Below are 20,036 nucleotides of genomic sequence, written 5' to 3'. Positions count from 1 at the left end.
AAGACAAAAAACAAAAAGAAAACCAGGTATTTGCACAGCCATAAGTTACAAGATGCCTTCTAAAATATCATAAGGTATTGCCCCAAATAAGCAATATTTTCAGCTCTTGAGATTGTTGTTTGACTCCTTCTTGACTGTAGTGCATAATTCTTTCAAAGATATGACTTTAAGGAATTTGAAGAATGTGATATACTGCTTTACGTGTCTTAGATTGGGATAGTCTAATGTTCTGCCCAATGCTACATTTCCAAATTATTTATATTATTATGCCATGATGTCCTCGTTTTGGCTGGAATAGAGTTAATTTTCTGCCTAGTAGTGGGTATAGTGCTGTGTTTTGGATGTAGTATGAGAACAATGTTGATGAGACACTATGTTTTAGTTGTTGCTAAGTAGCGTTTAAGTAGTCCTTAATCAAGGACTTTTCAGGTTTTCATGCTCTACCAGCTGAGAAGGCTGGGGGTGCGCAAGAAGCTGGGAGGGGGCACAGCCAGGACAGCTGACCCCAACTGGCCAAAGGGATATTCCATACCATATGACATCATGCCCAGTATATAAGGTGGGGAAAAGCTGGCCTGGGTTGGGGGGGCACTGCTCAGGGACAGGGTGGGCATCAGTCGGTGGGTGGTGAGCAATTATTTTTCATTGGCATCACTTGTCTTTCTTGGGTTCTGGGGTTTTTTTTGTTATTTTCCCTTTCATTACTATTACTGTTACTACTACTACTACTACTACTACTACTTCTATTATATTTTGATTATTAAATGGTTCTTATCTGAACCCATAAATGTTCTCACTTTTACTCTCTCAATTCTCTCCCCCATCCCACTGTGGGGGGGGGAGTGAGTGAGCAGCTGTGTGGTGCTGAGTTGCTGGCTGGGGTTAAACCACGATGCATGACCAGTGATATAATAGAAGACCTCTCTATTATCACCACAGTATGGAGCACCAAAAATCACCACACATTGAACTGTCTTAGAACAGCTTCTACCACCGTAAGTGTGAAGGCTCGTGTTTCCATTGCATCATGGAGAATCTAAGAAATCGTGAAATACTTTGTTGACCAACAGTCTAGTATAGAAGTAGGAATAGGACAAGATCATCCTGTTCCAGTCTTCTGCTGCAGTCGCTGTCTTTCCTGATGCTGAGGAAAAACTCTGCCAGCAGTATTCTGAAACAGAGATGTGCTTAGTAAGGCAGAAAAGAGTGAAAAGCATGTTTCTGTGACCTTTTGGCAAAGAACATCCTTGTATTTATGCCTGGGAAGTGCATTCCTCCAGTGAAACACTGACATTTTCTTTGGCTCACTGAGCTTTTCTTAAGAAAACTGGTTGTAAGTCCCTAGTCTGGCAGCACACAGTCCAGAAATGTGCCTGCTGTGAAGGACGTTTGAGGTTTTGTTTAATAATACTGTATTGTCAAGGCATTATACTGATACAAATTGTGAAGTAAATACAAAATTGGATTTACTGTTCAGATCAATAACAAATCTGACTGGTACACTAGAGAGTTGTAATATGATTTTAGAAAAAAAACAGAATGCAGACACATGAAAAGAAGGGTATTGTCACACTAATATATTTGAGATAGGAGAGTCATGGTCACAGCTACCTGGGTGTATTTAAAACTTCCATATGTTTAATTTGACCTTGCAGTTTGAATTTCTTCTCTCTCCTAATCACTGAAATATTACATTTGCAGTGCTAAATTGGCATAGTATGCACAGTAGTATTACCATAACATTTTCGGTCTTCAGTTAAAACTTCATATATTTTTGCTAATCAATTTTCAGCTGTTCTCTACATGAAATAGTAACTATAACTAGGTATTGTTATGGTAGTATCTAAAGGCTCTGAAAAAGGATTGGAGAAATATTACTCCTGCTGCTGTACAAATAAAGAGTTCTACCTACTTCATACTAGACAGTAATATGATGCAATAGGAGCAGATTTGTGTGATGAAACATTGACTGCTGAGAACTTGGCATCCAGAGTATATCTACTCTCATGGTTTCAAATAAATTATCATCTGGCCCCCTTGGAGTCAACACGTACCTATTAACAGCTGCGTTGCATCAAGTGAACACCTACAGCATACCTTCCACCATAGCTTCACCCTAAAATAATCCAGTTTGCACACTTAAAAAGTGCTTCACATATTAACCAGAGTGTAGCAAGTGGGGACAATTGAAAGATTTGTTTCAAAAGTGTAGTCCTGAACCAAATTAAAACACTAACACAGGGGCACCTCTGTCATAGCCACAAGGGCAAAGACATAGTAACAGTCTGAGGGGAGGGATGTCTCTTTATACAGTGCATGGAATCACAAAGCTAGGGTTAGGAGGGATCTCAAATTCACTTAATGCATATCCATGAGGATCAATCACATATATGTCATTCCTAATGAATGTCTAATCTGTTCTCAAGAACTTCCAAAGATACTGACACTACAATCCTTCTAGTAAAAAAAAAAAAAAAATTAAAAAAATTAATTATGTGCTTACAGTTAGCATTAGGGCTCTGTTTGAAGATCAAACACTCTTAACCTGAATGCCTGCACTGTCTCCTGTTGCCAGCTGTTTGTTGCCCCTCTCTCTCAGGAGTTTCTGCTCCAAGGATGATTCAGCTTCTTGTGCAAAGTCCACTAAACTGCTGTGAATTACCAAGGAAATCTGAAATTGACCTTAGTTTGTACATTTATAAGTGGCTGGGTTATTCCTACAACAGGGATGGTGTTGGTGAGAGGGAACACAGGAGAGTCACTGCAGTCAGCCCTGTGCAAGCTGTCTCTGTCCATTAAAAACCTCTGTCTCCCCTGCTGTATGTTCAGTTCATTACTCTTTACCCTGTTCCTGCAGAAAGGGAAATTAGTTCATTAGCTTTGTTTTAGGAAGGCCCAACTGTTCTGGTAAAAGGTAAGAGATGTTTGAAAAGAATATGATGGCTTGTGTTTCAGGGTTTAAACTAACCGCTGCTAAGAATCAGGCCAGGACTTACACAGGGCCATGTTATCCTGAGTGTTTTCAGATGATAGATTTCTTCCACTTCATTTTTGGAAATACCATTTGTGATGGAGGCTGAGCCTGATGTCACTTGGAGTAGCAATGCCTCTTTTACCATTTTTCTTATTCTTGCAAATGAGTTTGCACGAGGAGAATCTTTTGTGGGGCCTGAGGACATCCATGTCGTTAAAAGTTCTGAAGCCCCTATAGTCAGACCCCTATCATGGGTATGGGGGGCTACTGTCCACTATCACCGCTGAAGGTTACTGTAGTTGGATGTAGATGTAGGAAGCTATGTAGAATAGTATAGAAATTGTTAATTAAGTCACTGAATGGATCAGATGACATCTTAAATTTTAATGCAAATGTATAGAGTAAAACTCTATGGATTCTTAAGTGCTTTGATCTTGAAGTAGCAGAAATGTCTTCAAAACAGTATTCTGATTAAATAAGCGAAACAAACTGGCCTCCATATGCCATCCAAACATCTACTGAGAATCAAACCAAAGTCCCTTTAACTGACGTTCAATATGAATGACATTTATTTCACACTAATTTTTTGGTGTGTCCTGTGTAAAGCTCAAGTTTTCTTATTACTACATTCTGAATAAATCATTTGACATTTGAAGAATTGATGTGTGAAACTCCAGTTCATGAAAACTTCAAACAGTAAATAATGGAAGTACACTGTGGCATGCTTTCTCCTGAATTCTTTGTGTGATGTCCACCATTTTTGGCATACATTTCGGGGGGGGGATGCAGTTGTCACCATTTCAAGACTTGCGCCACACCTTAAGAATCTCCAGGAGTTTTTCCATGAGAAAAGTGAGTGTCATTTCCTGGATTGCTTGAAAATGCTTCTTTTCCTGGTACACTTTCTCTGGGCACTAGAAGGACGGAATACTGTTGAAAGGCATGCAGCTGATATTAAGTGCTGTATAGCTAAACATTGTGACAACCATCAAGTTGCATTACCATTCAAAAGCTAGGAATCAGTTCCAGTATATCATTTTCCTCACTCAAACTGGGCTTAGTACTTAGCCTTTTCTTTGAACATTTGCATCTGGAAAATATTTTATCATACTGAAACCACTTTACAGATTAATAAATGAATAGCAACTTTGTGCTATTATTCTGGGCTTGACTCTTTTTTCCTCAAGCCCTTAAGGTTTCAGTACATCAGGTATGGCTAACATCTATTATTTCACAATTCCACTGAAGAAAATATTTATTTCCCAGGGCACATCTAATTTCATACAGCTTTTTTGGCAAAGTCCTCTGGTTCAGACATAGCATTTGATATCAGAAAGGTTCTTTCTTCTAATACGGCTTACACCACCTCCCTGCAAAACATAAAATAAACCAATGAAAGCATGCTTTTATCAGCACAGAGACATCCACAGTAGGGGTTTTGCCAGCATAGCTATCATGGTTAGAGGGTGTACTGGTTATTTTTGTCTTCCACATTCTAGCCATGATGGGTATACTGGCAAAATTAAGTCCCTGTAGAGTCATGGTCTAAAAAGTTATCAAGTTTGTCAAGATTTAAAAGTAAAAGTCAAAGCTCAGTTTTTCTATTTGCTAAATTTCATATATGTGAGGGGATCTTTTGTCACATTGGTAAGATGAAGACAAACCACAAACTTGAAAACAGAAAGGAAAAATCACTCTCAAGAGAGGTATTTCTCAAATGGATGGATATTAAGCTCAGTATTTGCTAATTGGTTCTCGTGCTGCTCTCCTTGCGTGTTATTTCCAGCAGTTACTTTACTAGGTTACTCCTTTATATGCATATTGGGTATAAACTATTAGCTGCTATTTCAAGCTCCTCATTTTCTTCAGAAGTGCAACCTCTGTAAACATTATCAAAGCCTCGGGACTGTATAAGCAGCTGGATGTCATTATAAATAAATAAATAGCCTAAATTAATAAAAATAAATAAATTAAATGAATATTCATCGCTAACAGAGTATTATTAGCTTAGCCAGATTGTGTGCCCTTAGTGTCTTAACTCTGGCTGACTCCAACAGATGAGGGTAGGAAAAAAGTAAGGGAAAAGAAAATAATTGCTTTGCTGATTTCCAAGATAAATAATTATCTAAAAACCCCACAGCTGTAGGTTTCCCCTGTTTACCCTCATCATCCAGGAGGGAGACAGGGATGGCCAGGAGAAAGGGACCTATTAATTAATTAGCAAGAAAGACTTTGAGAGACAAAAACATTGTGGGCAATAAAATGTGCTGACTCTTTCTAAAACCATACTTCTACTTTATAAAGCATTTATGACAAGGAAGAAGAAACAAAAATCTTCTGCACAATGCTGTGTCTTCCAATATACCAGGAAAAAACCCTCAGCACTTAAAGCATTGTTTTCCAGATGAAATCAGAGTTTGTATGTGGTTCAGCTTAACAAAGCCAGCTTCCATACTCCCTGGATTGTTAGTACTGTAAATCAAATGTTATTCTGGAGATACTAGAAATATGTTTGATTATGCACTAAATGCTGAGACTTGGAACAGCTGCTTTTAGCTACCAGCACAGCAAAAGTATTAGCAAAAAGCTGCCATTCTTTATCAATTACAACAGGGAATGGCAGGATTGCTTTTGTGGACATGGCTGCTTCTGACAGCTGAGAGAAATATATATATATGTTCAGTGTGATGTCTGGAATGCAAAACAGGAGAAAAGCGTGCTTCCCTGATTGTGTCTAGTATTGAAGATATTGATGGATCCAGCAAGCTTTTGTTATTATCAGGGCTGCACAGCTATGAATACATAAACTGGAAACTGTTTTTTTGAAGTAAAATATGCCTTCCTCACATTACTTTAGCGGCAGTCAGCTCCAGGAGTATATCTTCAAAACATATTATTGGTAATTTCTTCTATAACAGATAAGCCCCAAAAGGGCAATGTCAGCATCTCTCTTTACAGATGCACATGTTCTCCCAGTACTGGAGCTTTGCTAAAACTGCCAGTGGCAGGTCAGGGGAATATTTATTGAGACAGGGGATCTCCTGATCTGAATTGCAATGTAGTGCTGCAGTGAATCATAAATTCACTCTTCCTTTTTTTTTTTTTTTTCCCTTAAAAAAAAGAAAACACAGGAAAGGTTGATTAGGTTTTTACTTGAATTCTGAAAAGAGGATGGACATTGTTTGGGTTGCCAAAGCACTAGTCTGGGAATTGTTTAGGAAGAATATTGTGCTAGTGAGTTTCTATGCCATCAGGTATGCCCCTCCTTCCTCCTGCACATCTAAAAAAATGTTTGCACAATCTTCTGATTTCTTTCAAAATTGCTAGGCACCAACAACTCCCAGCAGAGTGACAAAAACACGAAATCATACACGTGGTAGGGGACAGGTGGTACAGGAAGATGACGGCATCTCTTCTAACTAAAAGAAAACCATGTGGAGGGAAAAAAAGAGAAAAAGAAGGCTTATGGCAGATCTGGTTTTTGATCTTTACTCACCATGAGTAGATGGGACTACCCTGACAGTCCATTACAAAAAGTTAATTCCATGGAAATTCACATATGATGTCTCATTCATTTCCTACTAACAAAAGGCAGGGGAAAAAACTGAGTGAGACAAATCACAGACTTGGACTTCAAAAGAGGACACTTAAGCTTGTTCAGGAACCTGCTTCACAGGATCCCATAGGAGCATCCAAAGAGGTTGTGGGATCTCTGTCAGTTGAGATATTCAAAATTTGGCTGGACAAGGGCCTGAGCAACCTCCTATGACTGAACCTCTGATCTATGTGGAGAGGGGCTCCAGCCAGAGCCTGCGGAGCACTTATGCTACAGTCCTATTCTCACTTGCTATCCCTTCCCTTCTCAATTACCCCCAAACCATACTGCTCCCATCCAGCCCTCTCTTGCCTCTTCAAAGCCTCAAAGCAGGTCCTGTCACTTTCTGTGGAAAATAATGCACTACCAGCACTTAACTGAGTTTGGGCATTTATTATCAAACTTAATACGATTTGCAGGCCTAGTGAAAGCTAATCGTAATGAGAAAAGACTTGACATATTGCCATCTCCTTTTCTTTTCATCTTTTCAATTCTACTGAGTATACCTTATTTTTGCAGGCATCATATCTAAAAAAATCTGTTCTCTTATTCTCTTAGTCTTGAATCCTTTCATTTTTCTCTACAGTGAAATAATCAATTTATCTAGTCCCAGCTGTTTTGTGAATTCTTGGTCATGCCCTTCAGTTCAATGAACTAAACATAAAAAATTAAGATTTCCTGCTTGGTTTTTTTGGAAGCCAACAGTAGCTCCACAGCCAGCAAGGTATCCCACCTGTACTTTGGTGATGGCAAAACTTATTTCCAGGCTGAAAGGATACAAAAGCTGAATATTTTAATCTTTTATAAGAAAAAATCAGGGGAATAAATCAATAAATTAAATGTTCTGTTTTGAAATTGAGGATGGTCTGAATTTTGGAGTAAGTATTTAACAAATTTTGACTAGTCATTCATAAGCGATTTGAAAATATCAAACTGGGTGTATGAGAAAATTTTGAAATATCTTTCTAGTACTTTTTGGATGGGGAGAGATCTAATCAATACTGCTCTTTCAGAGAATCTTTTGATTTTGGCAAAGTAGCATTTTTACTAATGAAAGACTGTCAGAAAAAATGGTAATAGAAGTCAAATCCTTATTTCATAAACATTCTTATTATGGTATAAACTCAGGCTTCTGTAGTTCCCTCCAGTCATTCTAATATAAACAACAAGGTTCTTTAGTGCTATTTTAGTCAGTTTGGCCAATGAGTTAGAGATCTTGGGCCCCATCCTATTTGCAGTTATTGCTGGATTGCCTTTGGACTTCAGCCAGAGTAAAATTCAGGCCAGTATGCTTGCTGTGATTAAAACAACTATTTACAATATGTTAGTCCTCAATATTGTCTCTATTATTTTAAAGAAAATATAATCTTCATTAAAATTCCATACCATTTCCTTGAGCCATGTGAATGGTTTAGCACTATCTTTCTTTTCTTTCTAAACCATAAATAACTACTTAAGCAGATCATTCCATTCTTCTGCATTTTAGAATGCCTTAGGTCACATATTTTATGATTGCACATCAAAAATTAAAAATACAAGACTTTTTAAATGCTCACTATCATATAAGGCATTTCCAAACAACAAAAAATATTTTATTTTTTTGTTCATTTGATTACTCCATGTAGTAATGTAAGTACATATTTTAATTAAAATGTCATGAGCTATAGTAAATATAATCCTCCATCACTACCTTTGTGCGTTAAAGATTTACAGCTGTAGCGCCCTGTATTATTGCCTGGAAAAAAATAATTAGATTTTAGAGTCTATTTTAAAAAGTATATTGGTTTTATGCTTTGCAATAAAATAAAAGCTTGTTAGATACAATGGGCAATGCTTGATAAAACTGAAAGGATGAGAAACCAATTTCAGAAAACCAGTTTAGAACATTAGGTATGTATTTAAGTTAGTAAATGACTGAAGGCACATAAAAAAACATGCCTGATCTCTCATAAAAATATAATCTTTGCATATTATCTGTTTGTTGTAAAAGATCTGACAGATGAATTAATACAGTTGAAACTGCTATCACTGTGAAATGGATTATTTTTCATATTCAGTGCCTTCTATTTATCAGGCTAAAATATGGCTTCGAATGTCTGCTTTAATAAAACCTAGTTTATAAATCAGCATTTCTTTGTGTAATAAGGTTGAATTACCTGGAGCATGTACCTAGGAATATCTAAACTAATATTTTTAGACAACTAAGAATTGGTCTGTGCAGGGATCATCAGACATCTAGGTCAACGGCAGAATTTTCAGGCATGCTGATTGCCGCTCTCTGCTTCCTTTACCTTGCAATGCCACATTTTTGCTTGAGAACTTAGACGTAGGTATGGATTCAGCTGTGGTGTTTTGCATGCTCACCTGTGTATCACTGGTACATGCAGACCAGTGCTACCAAGATCCCCATGCACTGCCCCTGGCTGCAAAGCTGTGGGTGCCTGGCATGAGTGTAGATGCCTACATGGTAGAAGTCTTATAAGATATGACATAAACTCCACTGTAAGTAGTGCTGTGAAAGCACTCATTCTGGCTCTCACTCTTTCAGCAAATCTTTGTTTTGGTAAATAATTTCTGGTTTGGAGGAAACTGCTGCTGGTGATGTAGTAGGAGCCACTTGCTGGTCATAGTGGTTTTGGAAAGAAGGGGAGGTGATCACTGCTCTGTAAAAAGGATATTGATTGGTTTTAATCTGCTGTTGCTAGGGTTTAAGAAACAAATGATGGAACAGGGAATGAGCTCCAAAATCCAGTCTCACCCACAGTAGCTTTGCAAAACCAGATAAACACGTTTACTGCCGTATCTGTTGTTGCAGCCTCTTGAGACACTTCATGGATTAAATTTATGAAAAATTACCAACTTTGCTTATTAAAAATCCCCCCCCCAACACATTCAATACCTCGCATGCCAACATCTTAAATATATATGAATACTGACAGTATAACAAGAAAAATTAAGGTTCCTTGAATATCTTAATTGAGCATTTCTTACCTAAACCTGTTGGAACTTAAGAGAAGCCGATGAATATACTGTCAGTAGTATTTAATTTGTGTTAATTTAGTATACTTTGTAAAGTTTTTCTTATCTGGTGTTACCAATCCATGCATTCAGTTGTAAATCACAGAATGGTTTGTGTTGGAAGGACCTTAAAGATCATGTAGTCCCAACCCCCCTGCCATGGTTGCTCAAAGCCCCATGTTGAATGTTTCCAGGGATGGGGCATTCACAACTTCTCTGGGCAACCTCTTCCAGTGTCTCACCACCCTCAAAGTAAAGAATATCCTACTTACATCTAATCTAAATCTACTGTCTTTCAGTCTAAAACCATTACTCCTTGTCATATCACTACAGGCCCTGATAAGGAGTCCCTCATCATCTTTTCTGTAGGCCTCCTTTAAGTACCAGAAGGCTGCAATAAGGTCTCCTTGGATCCTCCCCTTCTCTAGGCTGAACAACGCCAACTCTCTCAGCCTTTCCTCATAGGAGAGGTGCTTCATCCCTCTAATCATTTTTGTGGCCCTCCTCTGGACCTACTCCAACAGTTCCATGTCTTTCCTGTGCTGAGGACTCCAGAGATGGATGCAGTACTCCAGGTGAGGTCTCACCAGAGTGGAGTAGAAGGGCAGAATCACCTGCCTTGACCTGCTGTCCATGCTTCTTTTGATGCAGTGCAGGATACGATTGGCTTTCTAGGCTGCAAGCACAGATTGCTGGCTCATATGCACTTTTTTCATCCACTGATACCTCCAAGTCCTTCTCCGCTGGGCTGTTCTTAATCCACTCATCGCCCAGCCCGTATCTGTATTTGGGATTGCCCCGACCCACAGGCAGGACGTTGCACTTGGCCTTGTTGAACCTCATGAGGTTCACATCGACCACCTCTCAAGCCTGTCAAGGTCCCTCTGGATGGCATACCTTCTCTCCAGTGTATTGACTGCACCATGCAGCTCGGTGTTGTTGGCTAACTTGCCGAGGATGCACTTGATCCCACTGTCAATGTCCCCAACAAAGTTGTTAAATAATACTGGTCCCAGTATGGACTGCTGAGGGCACCACTCATCACTGGTCTCCATCTGGACATTGAGCCATTCACTGCAACAATTTGAGTGTGACCATCAGCCAGTTCCTTATCCACCAAGTAGTCCACCCATCAAATCCATTTTAGAGACAAGAATGTTGGTGGGACAGTATCAAAATAAATTACTATTGTTGGATTTGGTGTGTTTTTTCTGTGTTCTTTCACCTGAAGGAAATACATTTATGAATTCCACTAATTTAGGGTCATGTTATTGTATCTTATTCATTGTGTGTGACTTTTTGTTGTGAGTTATCTTTTATTGCAGATCTGAGTAGAACTTAAATACTCTACCAAGTGCATAAAAAGGTAGGCTTAATGAGATTAAACAAACAGTTTTTTAACTTAAATACAGATCATCTTTCCTTCTTGGAAATAATGAATAATGTCAATAATGAAATGTCATTTAGCCATAAGGAGTCAAAATCAGATTTATTCTGGGTACTGGCTTGATAGAGTAAAATAATAAATAAATGACTTGGTATTTCATCTATAATTCTATAAATAAATGAATGAATGAATAAACCACACTGTTCATACAAAGGTAAAATGTTCTTAAAGTTTTCCATAAGAAAAAAGACTGCAGCATTTTTTGCACAAATTTTACTAGAGCTAAATCTGTCTTATGAATGTGACCTAGCATAGCAAACTAGCATATCTAACATGTCCTCTTCAAAGTACACTGTAATTATTTTTTCCTGAACTAAGCTTCTAAGATTTAAAAGAAAAGCTGATAGTGATAACCACAGGTGCAGAATTGTAACTGAAATTGATGGAAAATAAGCATTATTATTTAACTAACAGCTTACATACTTAAGAGGCAGAATGCTTTATTCTTAAATAATTTCCTTAAAATTGAATCATATTTATGTATTGTCTCATTGCAGCTTCAATGTATCAGTTAATATTGATTTAAAATCTTGAGATCAGTACAATATTAGGTTTAAGAATTCTTTTTTAAAAGAGCTGGCATATAGACTTACATTATGTAGTGTTTTCAATTTGCAAGTGAGGTGCAGTGAAGCAAAATTCATACAGATTATATATCCTGAAGTCCAAAAGTACTGCAAAAGTATTGATTAGGTAACATGAGATTTTCCTCGCTGCCTGACTTTTCACTGTCTACATTTGTTGTCCAAAGTTAGTTGACATGAACATTCTGTAGTAAAATATGTGATTCAGCCTCTTGAGGTGATGGCCAGTGCTCTGTGTGACAGGTCTGCTGTTTCTATCAGATGCTCTTAAGTGTTGGGGAGAACTTCATTATGGTGTTTGCAAGTTCTCTGTTGATTACCTTCAGAAAATAAGTGCATGTACAAAGAAACTTAACCTTCTACTCTTGCATTTGTAAATCTCGGTCTGCCTGTCCTGTTCTCTTATGGAGAATGTTGCTTCCCTCAAGGTGCAAAGCAAAGGTCTTGGTAACATGACAACAAAATGTTGTCAATTCATACTCAGAAGACAAACTAAAATCAGCTCCCTTAAGTAACAACCAGTCTGGCATCAGAAACATGAGTCCTGGCCCAAGGGGATACTTTGGGAATGTGTGCCAGCGCTGCCTTGGTGGGGAGGGTTGGGGGGGGTGGTGGCAAAAGTGCAAGCTATTGTCTTAAACCAGTCCCAAAGCAGCACACTTCTCAGGCAGAGCACTCAGTCATGAAGTTCCAGCTCAGACCTCAGCATCTGGGATGCTTTGTTCCACCACTTCAGAGGGGGGCAAAACTCACCAGCCTAAGGTCAGAACACAATGAAAGACTGAACAATGTGGTAGGGAGGAAAGAAGGTGGCCGCTATGTTAAAAGGTAACATTTCTTTTCAGTGGGTAAAATAGACTGGGGTTTTTTTTTTTAGGTTGGAAAGATAGTGAGACACTGTAGCAATGCAGAAAGACAATTGCGTGTATACCAGGAAGGGAAGTTGTACTGTATGGTGAGCGAACATGATGTGTTTTGTCAGTGTAATTGCTCCAGAAGGAACAGACCTCCCTTTTTCTTCCACAACAGTAAGGATCCAAAGGTGACACCTACAGTGAGCTTCTCTTTTTGGAGAGAAGAGAGGGAAAAATTTGAAAGCTACCATTTCCCTCTCCATCTTGGTCACTGGAGTAGAACTAAGTTATTGCTGTTCCTCCCTGAATTTCTGGAGTGGAAGACAGGGCTTAAAGTGGGAGATCCTATTACAAAGATAGTCCTTATGGACAGGAACAGATGAAAACCATCAAATGCTCTATAGTTATTAGATAGTTTCTGTCTGACATTCCAGTAAGAAAACATATTCCTCCAGCTGGGCTTGTTTAAGCTATGTAATGTATAGTCAGTTACAGTTATATGTTATGTAAAGAAAGGCACAAGTGTTCGAGTAGGCGCTGCTTCCACAACTGTTACATTGAACCTGGACTTTGGTCTTCTCTAACAAGTATTATTCCTCACCTTCCACATCCAGAAAATCAAGAGAGTAACCTCAGGCTTTTAGTTAACTGAATCCATATCAATGTTTTATTTTAATTCATTTATTCATTGCTAATCTTTTATTTCTTTTAGAAGTTGATTTTAATGAAACTTGCCCTCAGCTTAAAAACATCATCAGCCTATTGACTTTAAAAAGTGATTGTTAGTCAAAGAACACTTATATTTCTGTGTCTTCTTCAGGAGATAGAAAGAATATCTCTCGGAATACCTTTTCATTCTCTGTTGTTCAATGAACACCTGTAAGAGGAGCAGTCTTGTATGATCAGCCATCATGCAGCAAGTATTTTTACAATGTTAATTCCAAACACTTCAGCACTGCTGTCAATCCTCATATGGAGAGATGGGGGGTTTCACTGAAAAAAAAAGTCCTCCAAACAGCTACATTTGCTATGAGTTACTTTCCTGTCTAGGTCATGGGACCTTTCACATGGAGCATCTCTCAGTGAGACACTGCCAGAAATAAACTTCGACAAGTCCATTAAGGATAATTTTAGATTGTGAACATCCTTTGAAACTTGCCAGTTTTCTTTACAGAAAAGTAGCAGTCTTGGAGTGCTTGCAGTATTCCACAGATATTCTTGAAAAAATGTCAGATGACCTCCAAATGCAGAACATTTCTTAAATCAAACATAGTGGGGATAACCCTCCTCCCTGTGCTGTTCCTCCTGTAGGTTGTCTTAACACTCACTGACTCCAAATCAGCATTGTAAATCCCAACATTCATTTGCAAAGCAGTTCATAGGAAACTATTAATTCTTCAAAGCTGATGGAGAAGCCTAAATATGTGGCTGTTTGTTCTGCTGAAGACTATAGTTTTAACACTATTTTAGTTATGAGGCAGTGGGGAAATGCAGGTAAATTGCTTAGCAACCAGCAGGAGGGACGAGACTTTTCTGCAAGACTATTGCCATTTACAGTGAGTTTTCTGTCTTCATGTGCAGTTCTTTTGCTCCATGACATGGGCCCCCTTTAAGTCAAAATATAAAGTGAATTGCACTAGTTCTGGTATATAACCATGGCTGAAAATAGAGCATCAAGGGGAGGTTCTTGCTCCATGGTACTTTTGTTTCCTACAGAACTGGACTGGAAAGGGAAGAAGACTCAAATCTGGATTTTGAAGACAACTGGCTGAACCTAGCACCTAAAATTTCTTTCTACAATGGGAATGTAAATTCCACCTTTAGGAGACTGCAGTAGAGTTTTTAAGTTACTTAGGAACTGGTTCACTGGCAGATTCAGGAGTTGCTTGATGAAGCACTTGCTTTAAAGGCAACTCACATATTTTACTTCTGCAGCTGTCAACCTTTTCACAGAACTGTGGGGCATACTCCTTTTTCAAAATCCAGTATTACACTTTCCCAGGCCTCCACCCTGTATGTGTTGGGTAAAAAGGTTTTTGTAAATAATGCATGCATTGTAAACTGTTTATATATATCTTCTGATGGTGGGCTGCTTCCCCTTTCCTTCCTATTATGCCTCAGCTCTTACCTACATGGTTGCTTGCATGGAGCTGAAGAATTGACTGGCTTAGTCTCATTTTGTTTCCAGTAAATCATGAATTACAACAGAATCCACTAGCAACAGGACTAATGTGTCTGAAATATCCCTCATCACTGCTCTATACTGAAAATGTGATTACCTGTGGTTCTTTGCAGGTGCATATGTGCTTCAAGTAAAGGCGACAGATGCTGATGATCCCACTTATGGAAACAGTGCTAGAGTGGTTTACAGCATTCTTCAGGGGCAACCGTATTTCTCCATTGATCCGAAGACAGGTAAATACTTTATCAGCAACAGTGGAAGATTTAAACTTTGGATTTTGATTCATGTGGACAGTATCTGTGAATAAATATGGACTGGGCTGATAACATTGCGCGTGATTCCTTTTTGAGTATTGATTAGCTTTTGAGCAGAAACAAAGGAAACATGCTCCTCCAATCAGTCATGGAATATCTAAAATATGTATACATTGAAAAATTATTTTTTTATGCTTTACCATTTCACTTGGCTCTACATTCTTTTTTCTCAGCATTTTTTACTTGCTGAACTTACAGTCAGAAATTCTCTAGCAATGATTGTTTTGCTATATAGAGCTAATTTGAGACTGTGGAACAGCTAATCATCTCCTGCCCATATCTTTTCCTGGGGCATAGTATGTTTGTCTGGGGTTACTGGATGTGTGGGCAGAAGAGGATAATATGTTTAAAGAGACTGAAGTATTTGGGAGGTTGGTAGACATGTTAATTCAGTATCTTGTCCTATATTTCTAAATGTCATTCTTGTTTCTATATTTAGTAATTCAGTTAAGGAGCCAATAGCCTACATGGTGAATGCCATGCATTGTGTCATCCTTTCTCATTGATTTTTTTTTGCTAGAGACAAAGGTTTTTTTATAGAAAAATATATAGAATGCCCTTATACTTCAAGATAGGAATAAACAGTGGGAGATTGGAAACTTTACTACTAGAGTGATAGACAGTTCTTCAGTTTCTGAAGACCATCTGGAATATTTCTGAGAAAGCCGCTCAGTTGCACCTAAACCAGGTATAACTATCGGATGAACTGCATCTCCTGCTCACAAACTACTATCTGCCCATTTTCAGGTTTTTCTACTTACTGTTATTTTGTTTTGCTAATATAATGATGGAAGTCTTTAATTCTTGTAGCTCTTTTCTTCCTAGAATGAGCATAACAGGGATGCTGCAAAATCCTGTGGAAAATATAACCTCCAATTGCGAAAATATGGATTATGACATTCAAGAGGAAACCTAGTAATGTTCATCCTATTTACAAAAATATTTTTTCATTAATATCACATGATTATGAACAAATGTTTACAGTTTTGCAGTTCAATATTTCTGCCTGGAACAAACAAAACATTGACCAACACTGATTGTTTCCAGAAGTTCAAAAGGATAATGTTGCAGTATCTAAATGTATTTGCTAGTCATATTCCAGATCTATGCAAGTACAGTATATGGTATGCTGAGGTAGAAAATAGTAGTGATTATTAATGTTGTCATTATCATCATCACTGTTACAAGTGGAGAGAAAGGAAATTGTTATACAATTCAGTTCAACGGGAATTTTCAATAGATTCCAGAAATAGCCGATTTAGGTCAAAGTTATTTCTAGACTCTGAACAAGTACAATAGGATAACAGTTCCTGTTCCTACTTGTTAACACAGCAGAGGCTAGTTGTTATAAAGATAACAACTCTTAAAGTTTGTTTCTTATAATTCCAGACCTATTATAAAGCCAGGGGAAAAACACAGCTTTTAAACCCAAATGTTTTAATACTAAATAGTATTTTCTAAACCAATACTAACTTAGAGGAGAAGCATGGTTTATTTTTCACTTGTGCATGCTACCTGTACCAATCTGCACCTAACCATTTTCTAAAAACTGTTGCTGAACATATAGCATTTTGCAATGCATTTTCTCCTATACATTTGGTTTCAAGAGAAAGGCCTGAGTGCCCAAAACCCTACAGCTTTTTACAACCTCATCAGTTAATCCTATGATCAGTAGTACCTCTCTCTCTACAAGTCTTCCTTTTATCATATATATTCTTAACATATCAGAAGGGAAATCATTATGGCATACCTATTTAGATGTCAGCTATCCAAAATGACTGAAGATGAAAAGTAATTTTGGTAATGTCTTGCCATAATATTTTAATTATATTTTTCCTAAAGTTTTCACTGCATCTATGTGCTACATCAAGAAAACTTTCTCAAGCAGAGTCTTCTAATAAAGACCTCCTTTCTTTCAGTTGAATATGAGGAAGTACTTGTTTACTTTGAGGGTGACAGAGCACTGGAACAGGCTGCCCAAGGGGGTTGTGGAGTCTCCTTCTCTGGAGATATTCAAAGCCCACCTGGACGATGTCCTGTGCAACCTGCTCTAGGTGAACCTACCTTAGCAGGAGGGTTGGACTAGATGATTTTCTGAGATCCCTTCCAACCCCCACCATTCTATGATTCTGTGATTCTGTGATACACAAGGACACAAGGAATATTGTCTTGGCCTACAACAGCTTAACTGTGATGGTAAGTGACTGATTGGAAACACTTGAAGATGCAGTCTCTGAAATGCATTCCCACCTCTTCCTACATTGCCCTACTCTGCACAGCACAGCATTCTTTGGTCCTGGTGTGACAAACCTATGTTCACACCTCTCACGTCCCTAGTGAAAATGCACCATTCTCTTTCAGCCATTCATGTCCTGATTGAAAAAATGCAGCAGTCATTTTGAGTGGTTGAATAGCTGACGAGCACACTTTTGAGAAGCCTGAGTGATTTTCATATTGCTATGTGAACTCCTCTCTTATCAACACTTTAGGAAGAGTTCCACTCCTGGTCCAAGAGATCCAGTATTAAAATGCAGTAGTAGAAAATAATAGCCCTTTGTTTACTTGTTCTTTCTCTTTCCATTTCTTCTCTTAGGTGTAATAAGAACAGCTTTGCCAAATATGGACAGAGAAGTGAAAGAACAATATCAAGTTCTAATCCAAGCCAAGGACATGGGAGGACAGCTGGGAGGACTAGCTGGTACTACCACTGTAAACATTACTCTCACGGATGTCAATGACAACCCACCCAGATTTCCTAAGAGTATGTTGTATTCCAAATACACTAATTTTCAAATAAGCATGAGTGAAAGTATTAATGTGAAAAATCCTTCATATAAGGAGTAGACATCCAGGAAGAAGAAAAATATATGATGAAAAAATTTATAATACACTATTGGGTTTTTAAATAATATAAAGCTCAATTTGAAAGTATGAGCTTTGAATGTTTAAGAGGAGATATATCATCATTCCACAGGACCAGCCTGAGCCTGAGACTTCATTTCATTTGCACTTCAAAAATTATTTGGGAAATACTATTTTGTCCAGGGAAACTGGATGATCTCCTTCAAATGACAAAAGGTTATAACCTGAGACTTCTAGGTACCAAAGAGAAAACTGGCTCATGCTAAGCATTGTTGTTACTATACTCATGAACAGATTTTTTTATGTGTCTTAGCCCAGAAGATTATATCTGTCCTTGAAAACACTTACAGCCTCAAAACAGTGATCACCCACCGACAATTTATAACATTTCATATCAATTAGTTTAAATGAGGCTTTTCAGAAGTATGCTAATTTAAAAAGTTTCATAGACTGTGCATGATTAGCAGGATTGTCACTTACTGATCTCCTTAAATTTACTGAAGTTTTGTATATCTGTACCTTTGAAATGCAGACACTAATCAAGCATAAACCTTGATAACTATGCCAAAACAATTAGCTGCTAAAAGTTGTTAATAAGGCAAATTCGTATTAGAACATTCATGTGAATTTGCAGTAAGATCATGGCAGCTTTTGACTTTCTATCTCTTTCCTTGCACATTAATTGTAATCCAACTTTATGTATTATAAATGCTCCTTAGGCATCAAATCACACCTGAAAGGTCACAGTTTTGTTTCCTATAAAAATTATTCTTCTTTTCCTCAGTATGAAAATACACTGCATTTCTGCAGGCATGTAAGAATGACCATGTTAAGACAAAGATCTATGTTAAGACAAAGATGCTGAATATGAGCCAGCATTGTATCAAGGTGGCAAAGAAGGCCAACAGCATCCTGGCTTACATCAGAAATAGTGTGGCCAGCAGGACTAGGGAAGTGATTGTCCCTTTGTACTCAGCACTTGTGAGGCCCCACCTCAAATACTGCATTCAGTTTTGGGCCCCTCACTACAGGAAGGACACTGAGGCACTGGAGCATGTCCAGAAAAGGGCAAGGAAGCTGGTGAGGAGTCTGGAGCACAAGGAGTGGCTGAGGGAACTGGGGTTGTTTAGTCTGAAGAAAAGGAGGATCAGGGGAGGCCTTATTGCTCTCTACAACTACCTGAAAGGAGGTTGCAGTGAGGTGGGTGTTGGTCTCTTCTCCCATGTAACTAGCAATAGGACAAGAGGAAATGGCCTCAAGCTGCACCAGGGCAGGTTTAGATTGGATATTAGGAAAAACTTCTTCACCAAAAGGGTTATCAAGCATTGGAACAGGCTGCCCAGGGAAGTGGCGGAGTCCCCATCCCTGGAGGTATTTAAAAGAAGGATAGATGAGGTGCTTAGGGACATGGTTTAGTGGTGGGATGGCAGTGTTAGGTTAACAGGTGGGCTTGATGATCTTAAAGGTCTTTTCCAACCTAAATGATTCCTAAACAGAAACATGTGGCTGTCCAGGTCGCTGGCTGTAAGGAGTGCCTCAGCCTGTCAGCTGCACCGGAGAATGGTAAGGACAGTGGCTGTCTCAGGTGTGAGCAGGTGGATGATCTGCTCTGCCTGATAGCAGAGCTGAAAGAGGAGATCGAAAGATTAAGGAGCATTAGAGAATGCGAGGTGGAGATAGACTGGTGGAGTCACACCCTACCATCCCTCAGGCCAAAGCAACAGGCTCCACAGGAATCAGAGGATCCCCTGTCCTCTTGCCAGCGGGCAGAAGCTAGGGACCCAAGTGATGGTGGGGAGTGGAAAAAGGTCTCTGCTCGGGGCAGGGGGAGCATCCCCCCCTGTTGGGAGTCTGTTACAGACCACCTGACCAGGATGAGGATGTTGATGAAGCATTCTGCAAGCGGCTGGCAGAAGTCTCTCAGTCGCGAGCTCTTGTTCTTGTGGGGGACTTCAACTTCCCAGACATCTGCTGGAAATACAATATGCAGAAAGGAAACAGTCCAGAAGGTTCCTGCAGTGTGTGGAAGAGAACTTCCTGACACAGCTGGTAAGCGAGCCTACCAGGGGAGGTGCCCTGCTTGACCTCCTATTCACTAACAGAGAAGGACTGGTGGGAGAGGTGGTGGTCGGAGGTCGTCTAGGCCTTAGTGATCATGAAATGGTAGAGTTTTCGATCTTTGGTGAGGTAAGGAAGGGGGTCAGCA

General features: G+C 38.8%; 1 protein-coding gene across 2 annotated transcripts in view; it reads left to right on the top strand.

Annotated features, from left to right (window-relative positions):
* The window catches only part of CDH12 (cadherin 12), a 173,118-nt gene that overhangs the window by 74,381 nt on the left and 78,701 nt on the right, over nucleotides 1-20,036 (top strand). The window contains exons 3-4 of one of the 2 annotated variants that reach the window (XM_009646725.2): nucleotides 14,768-14,887; nucleotides 17,562-17,729. In XM_009646725.2, coding sequence (XP_009645020.1) covers nucleotides 14,768-14,887; nucleotides 17,562-17,729 — 288 coding nt within the window. The remainder of the gene's footprint in view (nucleotides 1-14,767; nucleotides 14,888-17,561; nucleotides 17,730-20,036) is intronic. The other variant, XM_035902107.1, reaches the window with a different exon arrangement.

The sequence above is a fragment of the Egretta garzetta genome, unplaced genomic scaffold (genome assembly GCF_000687185.1).
Source record: "Egretta garzetta isolate BGI_Z169 unplaced genomic scaffold, ASM68718v1 scaffold109, whole genome shotgun sequence".
Taxonomy (NCBI): domain Eukaryota; kingdom Metazoa; phylum Chordata; class Aves; order Pelecaniformes; family Ardeidae; genus Egretta; species Egretta garzetta.
The sequence above is the reverse complement of the archived record's forward strand: the minus strand, read 5'-3'. Positions and strand labels throughout refer to the sequence as shown.